Here is a 12,230-nt window from a genome sequence, read left to right as displayed (position 1 = left end):
CCTCACCAGGGAAAGATCTGTTCAGCAGATAGCCTTTTTATGCGAGGCAGTCCAAAACCATCACACCTATTCCTCCAGGAACAGCTTGGGATCACTGCAAGTTCCAGCGCTTCCTGCTGCCGTTGCCAGACCCGCTTCCCTACCTCCTTCTCTCGGTGCGCACAGAAGAGCGTGGCACTGAAACTGCTCCTCCCTGGGGACAAGGAGGGCACCCCGGCCCCACGGCGGGGCAGCCGGCAGGCTTAAGGCAAAACTGGGACACAGTGCCGGGGTACAAACTCTTATCTTTGAGTCACCTCTAAAGACCAGAGAGTTTAAGGCAGGTAGGTGACAGATGGCTATAGGCAGGGGATCACAGGGAATCAGCCATACAGCAGCAGCGGCGGAACCGTCTGCCAGTCACGGCTTACGAATCGCTAGAAAAGCAAAGTAAACGCAGGCAAGGAGCAATGCTCTGACAGAGTGACATAGGTACCTCTCAGCTTAGCTTGCAGGGGTAGAGCGGGAGGAGGGAAATAGCTTGTTTGTGACTCAAAGGCCACGAACGAGCAGATTGCTCCACGGGACTGCGCTCCCTGGAGAGCTGCTGAAGCGTGCAGAGCTCAGGAGAAGCCCAGGAATCCATCTGTGTGCGGGAGGTGGGTGAAGTCATCTCCAAACCCTGCAGACTGGAGGGGGTCAGTAAGCTCTGAGCGAGCAACTATCGCTCCACACCCCTGAAATCCATAAGCAGGCTAGAAACCTAAAGCCTGTCATCAGGAATCATAAAAACAGTAATTAGACCGGGACTGTCATGAGTTTACGCCTAGAACATCAATACGAGGCATTTACCCAGCAGCAGGGGACCACTACCCTCGGAAAGCATCCTCCTCTAGGGATGCAGGAGGCCTAAAGCTCCATGGACTTACTGTTCGCATGGGCATAAGGTCCTGCAGGGAACCGTGTAAATAGAGTGACTATCCAGAAGAGCAGCTCAGACCTCTGAGGGGTCCAAAAACGCTGCTGCCTGTGCAGGCCAAGGGCATGGTGTAGCACAGGAGCTAAAGCAGCTCCTGGTTCGCTGGCTCTGCCTGTCCTGCACCCCAGCGCGTGGTCCTGGTGCTTCGCTGGGCTGATGCTGCAACTCAGCTGATGACACAGTGGGCCGCATCGAGGAGTTAAACCTTCAGCAGAATGCTGATTTTGGCACGAGTGAGCTGTTCCATTAGTTTAGCCTTATTATTTAATCACATCTCACAGAGCTGTGAGCAACCACCTCCTTACAAAGCAGGTGAAAGCCCAGTCTTTTATTTCTTAATGGCATCACAGGCAAAAGGGCTTGTTGTAAGTTGGAGTTGACCTTAACAACAACAAAAAAATACATGGATGGCTTGAAAGTAGTTTTATTTAAGAAAACTGAGATTGTGGGCAGAGTTAGGGAGGTTTCTGCTGCAGTACCAAGAGCATCAGCTGTACTCCTTGCTGGCTTTCCAAATGGCTGCCTTTCTAAATGGCCGCTTTGTTTGCCAAAACCATCTCTCTTCAAAATGTTAATAAACGACATCGACTAAAACATGAGCCAAGCTTAAAGTAAAGGTTCTGCTAATCAAAGTTCTTCTAAAGTGTTATTCTCTTGGCCTCTGTGACATTGGCGCTTGCCTGGTCACACAGGATTTACCCTGATGTGTGACCATAGTAGTCATCAATCACACCTTGTCTGATCTATTAAAAAATAGCTTCCCATCTTTACATCCCGAGAGGAGCTGAATCAGCAGAGAACTGCACCCACACTAACACAGAGCAGGTATTTTTGCCCTTATGGCTGACATAATGGTTCCCTCCCTCACGAGGCAGCTGCTATAGAGCTTCGGGGGAGCTCAGCTGAAGTAGTGAGATGAAAACGGTTACCCACAGGTTGCAAAAGCAGGTGAGCGGCTGACGCAGATGCCGTCTCCAGCGTTAGACAGGGAAAGAGTAACAGAGCAAGGACCAAAGGGTCACAGAGCTCTTTCCCCAAAGTTAGCGTCCTTTTAGTTTGCTGTGGCAGACAGAAATAGGCCTGAGAGCACATTCCCCAAGCGGCCTAATTTCTCTGCCCTCGTGCAATGTTCTCTTTCCTCCTCAGCACCAGAGCATTTGTTTTATTTTAGGATTTGAGAGCTCACAACCTTTAGTGAAGGATAAAGGTGCTCAACAATTAACTATAGTTTTTTTTTTCCCCTCTTAAGTATTGCAATTAAGTTGCAAGAAGCAAAAGCCATCCCAGGGTAACAAAACCAAGCGGGTTAAACATCCTCATCACAAAGTCTCGCCTAGAAAAACAGCAGAACAACTCCCAGCTGAAATCATTCTCCCCCACGCTCCCGCTGTTAGCTTTCTTTCACCAAGTGCTTTTAATGTCCCTCCCTGAAATAGGTTGATAGTCCACTCTGTTGTGTTCAAATAGAAAAAGGTCAGGATGACACAGAAAGGATTTAACTTCCTCCCCAGAACTGGATCTTTGACCTGGATGACATTCAAGGCTGTCAAGGAAGCAGTTACGGCCAACTATATTTAGGAAATGAAAAAACATATTTCCCTTCTCATCTACTCACTCAGGGGCACCAGAGAGGCAAACACTTACTTGCAGCGTTTTCAGTGAAGTATGACAAGAAGCTTAATGGAAGGGAGGACAAAAAAAACCCCAACAACTTTTCTTTTGACTGGTTTAGTAGGTCTTATGGAGGAGGAAGATGGGTAGAGATAAAAAGACTAAGCCTAAGTAGAACACAGGACCAGCTTAACAGGCTCAGAATAAATCTCTCTCATGCTGTTATTTAACAGCGAAGGCGGACATGTGCTCCTGAGCCACTCCTTCAGCACTACTGAGCCCAGCAAAGAGATTTTTTTTCTTCCTGGGGGGACTCCTGGCATCCTCAGCACATGAGAACAATCCTTTAGGCTGCCAAATGTGTGACTCGAAGTGGAATCGCAAATGCCAAAAAAGCAATCACAGTTACGGGCCGCACGCTTGGAAGAAGGGGGTTTAAAAAAACAGAATGATTACTGATGAGGTCACTGGTAGGAATTGTTTGAGAGCTGCTGCCTCAAGAGTTCCCCATCCTCAGCCACCAAAACAAAATGCAGTGACGCAGCCGTGCAGGCGGCTGCCACCCACACCAGGGCACCTCGGCCACCCGGTCTGGGCGGGGAGCCGCGTGCGCGTCCCCATTTTGTACTTGCTGTGGAGATCTGCTCCGTAAACGGGATTCTTCCCGGGGAATACCGCAGCATTTGGTTTACCTTGATGACATGAAGGGGCTCTGGGACCACATGTGCGGTACGAAATACAGATAGACAACAAGCATTCCTACTCTGCAGAAGGGTCGTGCTGAGCTCAGGCACGGGCAGCTGTGTTTGAGTAACAGGATCTACCAGTACTTTTGGAGTCACCTCAGGGCTGGAGAGCACAAATGTAACAGGCGGGAACACAGTGACTGTCAGGAGGAGATACAACCGCCTCGCCGGGGCTTGAGGCACCGCCGCAGCCCGACAGGACAGGCACCAGCAGCGTTGTCTCAGGCAGAGGAACCGAGCCTCACGTGGCTGCCCGCCTGCACGGCGCAGTCAAACATGCCCGCACTTACTTCTGCCGCTTCCGCAAGCCCGGTGGGACAAAGGCAGGAGGCTCATCCAGCGAGACCGACCATCCTCGTTTGGAGAGCCGAGGGTTTGGTTGTTTAGAAGAGACCCTGTAAATAAAAACAGCACAAAAGCCTCTTGATATTATGCAATCAGCATTTGAAACGAGAGAGGAAAAGGATCAGAATAAAAAAAAAACAAAACAGGCACAACCAACACAGCCCGGTCAGGAGCGAGCCGTCCCCGAGGGCCGAGAGGGCGCAGGGCCCGCTCTGACGTGCCCTCTACAGCGGGGATCACCCGGGCCTGGCGGGGAAGCCACGCTTGGCAGCCTTCGCCCGCGCGGTAACGCCCGGCACCCTGGGCTCCAGCCGGGGCATCCGCGGGGCCGCTCTCGCACCAAACCCCTGGGCAGCGGGGCAGAAACGAGGGCTTACGTAAAGAACTTCCAAGAGGAGTTTCTCATTAACGGAGCCTCTTCCCAAAGGGAACATTTGGCATCGAGGGCTTTTCACGGGAAGGGAATCAAGGGCAAACAAGGCGGTTTGTCGGTGTGCGATGCCCGCGGCCCCCATCACGTAAAACCGAGGGGGCTGGGGGGATGTTCCCCCGTTTGCAGGGTCTCGCACAAACGAAGGGGCAGCAGCGGGAGGCGCGGCGGCTGCCACCCTTCGCGGGCGCTTCGGCGGGAGCCGCGGGGGGCTCACGGAGACGGGGCTGAACAGCCGGCGGGGGGGAAACGCACGGGGAGGGCGGCCGGGAGTTCGGCGGCGCCGGCGAGGCGCCCTTCCAAGGGCTCTACCAGAGCGGGGGGACGGGACGGGACGGGACGGGACGGGACGGGACGGGACAGAGGCCGCACCACGCACCGGGGAGCCTCGCTCGGCGCGGCGGGCCCGGGCCGCGGCCGGGGCCGGGGCGGGCGGCGGAGCGGCGCCTGAGGGAGCCGCAGGGCCCGCCCCGGAAGCGCCGCCGCGCTCGTGACCTCCGGAGAGCCCGCCAATAGGCCGCCGCGCCACGGGGACACGTCGGCCAATGGCGGCCGCTCGTCCCCGCTCGGCCCCGGCTCCCCGCTCCCGTCATCCCTCGCAGCGCGGCAGTGGAGCGGAGAGGAGGTGGGGGGGCGCTGCGGCGCCGCGTTTCCACCAATGGGACGCGCCGACGCGGCGGGCCAATGAGCAGCAGCGTCTCAGTGGCGGCCGATCGGGCGGGCGGGCGGCAGCGCTGGGAGCCGAGGCCGAGGCCGAGCGCGGCGGGGCCATGGAGCGGGCGGCCGGGAGGCGCCCCCGCCACTGCCCGCGCCCCCTCCGCTAGTCCCGCGTCCCCGCCGCCCCTCCGGCAGCGCCGCCGCCGCCGCCGCCGCAGCAGGAACCCCCTCCCCCTTCCCCCCCCTCCCCCCGCCCCCCGCCCCTACCCCGCCGCCTCCTCTATGCGGCGGGGCCGGCGGAGCCGCAGGCCTCGCTTCGCCGCGAGGCTGCCCTCGGCCCGCTGAGCCCGGAGCGCCGGTAAGGGGCGGCGGGGGGGACGACGGGCCCGGGGGGCGGAGGGGAGCCGGGGGGCGAGGGTAGAGGGGGCAGCGGGAATGGCGGGGGGCGGGTCGGGGGGAGAATGCGGCCTACCGGGGGCGGGAAGGGGGTGCAGGGTGCTGGGGGGGTGAAGGAGGTTAGGGGCTGTTCGGAGCGAGAAGGGGCTGGGGGGAGACCCGGGGGGGGGTGAGGGCCTGGGGGGGCACGGGGCCGGGGGAGGGGGCCTCGGGGGGGGGCCCGTGCGTGGGGAGGGCTGGGGGGGCGGCGGGGAGAGAGCGGGGGCTGGCGAGTGTTGAGGGGTGCGGGGGCTTGGGGGGGGGAACGCGGGGCTCCGGGCCGAGGCCGCAGCGTGGGTGCCCCCCCCCCTCCCCCCCCGGTTTTGGGGGGGAACTCGGCGGCGTGCGGAGGTGGGGGGGGGAGCGCGCATTTTGGGGTGAGCGCTGTGCTGGGAGGAACAATACCAAAAGTTGTCTGAAATGGTAATTTCCGTTTCCCATTTCATCATCCCTGGGTAGGCGTTAGCCCTGCGTGTGTGTGCGCAGAGGATGGAGCTGAACGGAGCTGCCGCCAGCCAGCCTGGCTGATCCGCGTTTATTTATTTATTTTCTAGTTTAATCTTTAAATTGCTTGGTATTTTTTCTCCTTGGAGAAGCCTTTGTGTGCCGGGGAAGGGCTGCTCGACACCTTTGCCCCTTAGCAAAGAGGAGGGGGGGTGGGGGGTAAAAAAAAAAAAAAGAATCCCAACCCAAAACAGCTGCACTTCTGCAGTCCAGAATTAACCTCCCCCAGTCCGGTAGATTGATTGCGTGTTTAGAAAGGCAAATCGCCGCTCTCCCCCAGCCCTCGCCTCGAAAGGAGCCGGGATGAGCTGAGCCCTTGATGCCCTCTGCCCTTTCCCAGAGAGAGCAGCTGTCCTGCGAGGCGGCTGTGCGTGCGGATTGAAAATCGGCCTCTTCATTGAGGCACAAGAGTCGGTGTGTTTACAGATTGGCTTCTACTCTAAGCTTGGAGATCTCTTTTGATATCCAGTTGCAGGAAAGCGTTCCTCCCCCCTCCTGGTTTTGTACACAAAGTACTCTCTTACCACTGGGGACATGGCCCTATAGGCAGAGAACAAATTCCAGGCAGCTCTTGAAGCAAAATTCCCTCCTGAGATGGCTTCTGAAATTGGGGATAGACTTTTTTTTTTCCTCTTCCCTGTGTAGGCAAAGATATTTAGCCGAAAACAGCTTGCGAATGTAGTGCTTTGTAGTGGCTGTGTGCTTTCCTGAAATTTGTATAAATTTAAGGAACTTGGAGTTAAATGTAATTTTCCTTCTGTTCTGGTTTGTTCATAAAATGGAACATTTTTATATAATCACTCCAATTATTTCCTTTTTCTGGGGGGAAAAAAAAGCTCCATGGAGTCATGGAGAGGGAAAAGGAGATTAACTCTCGCATGTTTTCAAATGGCATCGATACATTCTTTTGTGTGTGCTCTACCAGGAACTAAATATTTGACTTGATTAACTTAAAAAGTTGGCGTTTCTACAAAATGGATTTACTGGCAGATTAAAGGCGCATACTGGAGCGCTTTTAAATGATTGTGGTGGCGTGCGGTAGCAAGGTTTATAATGCTATGTGGAGCGAGACCGGCAGGGACTTCGCTGTCTCGGCAGGGAAACTCTTAGGCACCTCGTTTCGTTATGCCTGCGAAATGTCGCTGCCGAAGCCGTGTGGCCTGTTTTCTTTCCGTGGGAAGCGCTCCGTCAGTGGAAGGTCTGGCTCTGAGGGGTGGTCTGCACCCGTGGCTCCGGTCGGGCTGCTCCTACAGCACCGTTACCCTCACGGCCTTCGTCCGTCTGTCCCCAAAGCAGAGCCCTGGCTGCACTACCTTGTCTGTCCTGGCGTCTGCTCTTGCTTAGGTGTGTCTGGGGTTTGTGGAGCTCAGCTGATTTTTTTTTTTTTAATGCAGAGATGCTCCAGGTCTCTTTGGTTCTAGGAGAACTCGTCAGTCCTAAAGGAGGTAGCGCAGGAAGGTATAAAACTTGCCGGGGCACATCTTGTCTGTGTCCTCCTTGGAAAAGGGTGGTCTGGGCTTCAGTGGAGCTTGCTGTGAACCTGTATTATTAGGCTAGCTGGGACTTGCATCACCTCCAGAGTTGTCTGAGTAAGTGGCAAGGGTTTGGTTTGCGAAATTCGCAGCAGGCTGTTGCCCATACAGCGAACAACACGTTGGAGTTGGGAGCGCGCACGAGCCCTTCGATTTCTGCCTTCCAACTTGATCAGTTCCCACCTATTTTTTTTTTTTTTTTAAACTTATTTCTGTTCTAAATAGTGGTTAGAGGAGCCCTGATCATGTAAGCGTTAGCTGCTTCAACAGGCTGGAAACTGGAAATGTTGCGTTCAGCGTTTCACAATTGGTTTTACCGTTCAGTTCTGCTTCTGCTTTTAAAAAGGAAACCTTGTCCGTATCTCCATTTCATAAAAACGTGGCTCAGAGCGACTTGATCTTTTTTTATGTGCTGCTTTTTGTTTTTATGGTGTCGTAATAGTATTTTCTCAGACTTAAACGTACAGATTGTCCAACATGAATGTTGGTTTTGGATGGGGGAAGAAAATTCAAAAAAAAAAAAAGCAAACCCAAAAAACCCTCCAGCAAAGCGCTGGGCTTCATTTCTGCCTTCGTGTGTGGTAGGCAACCTGTTTAGATAATTTTATTTTCTACTTACATTTTAATTGACTAAGTCCCCAAAAACGCTTCTAAACAAAACGAAGCGTGTCGCAGCGTCGTGCGGCGTTCTTCCGCTGTTCAGTAGAGCGGACAAATGTATTTCTCTAGGGTCAGCGAAGACTAGTCGTGTTAATCAATACTGTACCAGCAGCGTTCCCTTTTCAGTAAACCAGATGGACTACTTACAACTGGTGGTGATTATTTTAACTGTGTAATTGTAACATGGCTGCATGATGACAGTGTTTCCTGCAGATACTTCAAAGGAAGGTTCCCGACAAGTGTATCTTTGCAGCGTTTAATCTGCACTCTTTGTCTTTATGTTGTGGCTTTTGGACATATGTTTGAAGTACTAAGATTTTTTTTTTTAACCTCCTGCTTTTCTATACATTAAAAGAAGGCAATACTCTGTAATCATAAAGTGTCTCGAGTGGGAATAAAACCAGGATTAACTGCTTTTTGGGGGGCTCCCACAGTGGTTTATTGGTTTCAGTTGGTTTTAGATCCACACAGTGACTAAGGCAAAAACTAGGAAGAGCTTTAAGTTACCGTGCAGAAACAGCAGTATTTTCTGAAATAGTGCTTGACTCTTCTATAAGCATGCATGTGGCTTTGTTTTGGGGAAAATAAGTTCTGTGGTGACTTGAGTCTTAACTGGGACGGTCTAATTACTCGGTGAAGAAATCCTTCTCCGAGGGAAGGAAACGCACAGGGCTGGAGCTGGTTAATTACATTTTGTAAAATTACCAAGCGACGGCTTTCTTACGAGGTTAGCCCCTCTTCCTCCCTCCGCACGCAGGACCTGAATTTCAGGCTTGGCAGTCTGCCTTACGGATTGAAATTCTTCCTTGGTATTAAGATTTAATGGTGGTAGATACATTGCAAGTAGTGACAGGTACTACTGCTTTTCAGTACAGCAAAGCAAATAATACTTGGAAATATTTACATGGTGGTTGTTATTCTAATCGTATTTCCTTGATGAGGCTCTAGTAAGGGTGGCTTGTCTGCTACCTCCATCGCGAGTGAGAACTGTATGTATTTCGGTTGTAAAAGGCTGGGGAGAGATACCGGTGTCTCCATAGCAAAGATTTTTAGTGTTTCGTGATAAACTGGCATATATTTTTACCCCATCTAATTTAAAACAGTCTGCACGACGCTTTACAGGAATGATTTGTATGCAGCTTTTAAATATTTTTCTTTTTTCCTGCAAGAGAAACGAGAGGCACGGAGCTGCTTTTTTCCGAGGGTGCAGAGTGCTGGGATTCTCCGCCAAGTGTTATGTAATTTGTATGCCACTGATGCACGGTCATAAAAAATACTCGCATAAATGTTAAAGGCAGGCTTGTGTAGTCAATTATTTGAAATTACAAGCATCCTAAACAGTATGGGTTTGTGCAGCTAGAGCCTTAATAAAGTACGCTCGGGCAAAATGCTGTCTTTGGTATCCTGCTGTGCAGGGGGTAGGAAGCTGTCAGCGCCCGCGGTCTGGAGGCTGTTTCTGAGCGCGTGCGACTGTACCTGGAATTTTCAAGCTTTCCTGTGTGAGAACTGGTGTTTTCTGGTGTATTTTCTCATGCAACTGTTGGGTGTTTAAAAATCTTAATTTGTCTGAGTCTGGGTGGTGGTGGTAGCTTCATCTGTGGCTAGTTATAGGTGATGCCAATTTGTAGTTCTTTACAAGTGTGTAAAAAAGAAAAAAAAAAGAGGCTTAAATGCTAATAGCAGGGGAAAAATCTGTTCAGCGTGTAGCGTGTGTGAAGAAAGCAGGCACACACGTTGGGCTGTGTAGTCTCCATCAGCTGAGCTGAGGGCTTTTAAAAATCTGTTCTAATTTTTATGCTGTATGTGGAATGGCTAATCCCATAAAAGCCTCGCACCTTTTGACAGATGAAACGCTGCTGTTCTTAACTTACTTGAGCAAAATATTTTTATAGATGGTATTAGCTGTGTGGCTCCGAGGGTAATGCAGTCCTTACACGAGAAAGATCTTGCTTTGATCTGACAGCTTTCAAGATCCATTTCCAATCACTGAGTTCCATTAACTCTGTTTATAATGGTGCCCTCAGACTTTTTTCTGTTTATGTGACTCTTTAGGGTGTTAAAATTTCTGCGTATATGAGTTCTCTTTAATAAACTGAAGGAGTAATTGGGGTCAGAAAAGGAAATAATCCTGTTAGAAGGTGCAGTTAATTATATCAGGTATTTTGAGCTCCAGCATTCTTCCCCTTGATTCTTTAATGTTTTCCCCAAACCGTAGGATGTGGGGAAACTATCAAATCGCCACCGAGGTAGGGCAGTGGGGCAGGGTGGTGCCTGCACCGTTTATTTTGGGGGTGTGGAACGAGCGCAACCGCAGGCTCGCTGGCCGCGAGGGTCGTGGAGGAGAGGAGGGGAGGCGAGCAGCCCCTTCCCTTTCCCGCGTTGCGGCGGCCTTCGACGTGATCTACGTGGTCCCGCGCCCGTCGAGCGCGGCGCGGGAGCCCCGCGGCTCGGGCAGGCGATGGGTGCCGGCCATCCGTCGGTGGGAACGGGCTCCCCGCTCCCTCCGCGTCCTGCCAGACCTCACGTATGAGAAACCATCCTGGGTTTTCCTGCCCCTTTCAGTTTTGGTAGTGAAAAGGCTGCGAGCTCCTAAAGAGGGCTTCTGAAACTGATGTCTCTTCTGGTTAATTTTCATTTTCCTAAGTTCATCACGTGAGTAAGTTCTTCCACTGCTTGCGGTGTAGCTGTTGTGAACAGAGGCCGAAATTGCAGTCTGCAAAGGCCGAGGAATTGGGAGACGCTACCCCAAAGCGAACAAAAAGCGTGCGGCAGTCCTTAGTGTTGCGGGGTAGCAAGGAGGGAGGGTGAATGAGCTGTTGTAGCCAGAAGAAAGTGATGGTTTTTTCTAGGTCAGGGTTGAAGGCACTGTCAGGGTGGTGATGTGAAGCATATATTACTGTCTGCATTGTCCCTGCCATATGGATGTGTGCGGTACTGCCCTTGGCATTCATGCGTTGAATTATTTATCCTCTGAAAATCTGTAGGCAGCCTTTCTTCCCCTGCCTCTAAGAAAACTAAACTTAGCCGATTAGTATTTTTAAAAGAAACCTTCCACTGTAAATCATTGCGGTGGCAGGAGCAAACTATCGATTGTGTATTGCGTTTGTATTAGTAAACCAAAGGTCACAACATTCGATATTTTGTGGAAACACTGAAATATTAATTCTGCTGTTAGATGCGAGAGTGTTTCATGCTGGCGCTGGGTTTGTATGTGACTGAAATGCTTGCCTGTTTCTTCTTTAGCAACAAAATTTGCAGCCTTTGAAAACGGAAAGGGTAGAAAACTTTTCAGCGTGTGTAAAAGAAGCTTTGTCTCAGCCACGTACTGAGGGAACTGTTGTTTTTCTCGCCTACGAGCAGCGAGAAAGCATCTCCTTTCCTCTTGCGTTGCGCTGGATTTGCTCTGTGGAAGGCGCTGAGGCGGTCCTCGTTTGAGCAGTAGGCTTCGGGTCCGCAGCTGAGGACGCCGGTGTCCGGGGGTGTCACGGTGGGGTGGTTAAATGGCTGCGGGTAGTCAGGGGAGGAGGGAGGGGAAGCAAACACTGGAGGAAGCTGGCTCTGTAATTTTTTTTTTTTTGAGACTGACAGCTTTGCAGTATAGAAAAGGTCTAAAATAATTTACCTTTAGAGCAGCATAAAGCTCCTAAAATTGTGTCACAAAGAAGGGAGATGTTACTCTCTAAAAAACCTCACCAGAACCCAGAGGCAGCGTGTCCCTGAAGGCTTGACAGCCTGTGCAGCAAGAGGCTGAGGAGCCGGGTTTTGAAAATAAATACTGTGCTGCTCTGAATATCTTGCTATGAAATGAAAGTACGTGTGATTAGGAACTCCTAAAAAAAAAAAATACATAAAATAGCTTTAAAAGAAAATAAGGTGAATGGAAACTTCATTATTAAGTATAAAATGCTTAACTGCCGTTCATGGTGCATCTTCATTTTAAATAAAGCACAGACGAAAGTGCTCCCCTCCCCCTGCGCGTTATCAGCTTATCTGGGCAGGAGTCCATAAAAACTGTATCCTGCTTACACCTTCCAGCCTATCCTATGACCTGCTCTGTGTAAACAAGTTGTACCAGGAGCTCCAAATTACTAGTGAGTAGCTGGGTTTTCTGCGGGCCGGTTAGGTCCGTGAGGAGCCAAGATAAAGCTCCCAGAAGTTCTCCGTTGGGAATGGTCTCCTGGTAGCTGCCTTCTACGGGGAGGAGGTAACAGATCTGCTGTCCCGCTGACTGTGGCAGTGACCCAATCCTCTGAAAAGCAGTAATCTTTTCGGTAGACTTTACACTCTCGGTCCGGTTGTTTTCGGCGTTGTGCACGCCGGTGGCTGTTGCAGATTGTGAAATGTCAGTGTTG

At 51.6% G+C, this 12,230-nt stretch overlaps 2 protein-coding genes across 5 annotated transcripts in view; one reads left to right on the top strand and one right to left on the bottom strand.

The window, feature by feature from the left end:
- The window catches only part of SPG7 (SPG7 matrix AAA peptidase subunit, paraplegin), a 41,198-nt gene extending 36,769 nt beyond the window's left edge, over positions 1 to 4,429 (bottom strand). The window contains exons 1-2 of one of the 2 annotated variants that reach the window (XM_087738862.1): positions 4,038 to 4,429; positions 3,606 to 3,710 (exon numbers count right to left, since the gene is read on the bottom strand). In XM_087738862.1, coding sequence (XP_087594988.1) covers positions 3,606 to 3,651 — 46 coding nt within the window. In that variant the 5' untranslated portion in view covers positions 3,652 to 3,710; positions 4,038 to 4,429. Of the gene's footprint in view, positions 1 to 3,605; positions 3,711 to 4,037 lie in introns of those variants that run through there. The other variant, XM_087738863.1, reaches the window with a different exon arrangement.
- A 374-nt stretch (positions 4,430 to 4,803) lies between these two features.
- ANKRD11 (ankyrin repeat domain 11) overlaps positions 4,804 to 12,230 on the top strand; it is a 159,185-nt gene continuing 151,758 nt past the window's right edge. For all 3 annotated transcript variants that reach the window (XM_087738833.1, XM_087738829.1, XM_087738830.1), the window contains exon 1: positions 4,804 to 5,105. The gene's annotated coding sequence lies outside the window, so the exon portion shown is untranslated. The remainder of the gene's footprint in view (positions 5,106 to 12,230) is intronic.

Source organism: Nipponia nippon, unplaced genomic scaffold (genome assembly GCF_047370975.1).
Source record: "Nipponia nippon isolate SJK-2023a ecotype South Korea unplaced genomic scaffold, ASM4737097v1 scaffold_7, whole genome shotgun sequence".
Classification (NCBI taxonomy): Eukaryota; Metazoa; Chordata; class Aves; order Pelecaniformes; family Threskiornithidae; genus Nipponia; species Nipponia nippon.
This window is presented reverse-complemented; position numbering and strand designations above follow the sequence as displayed.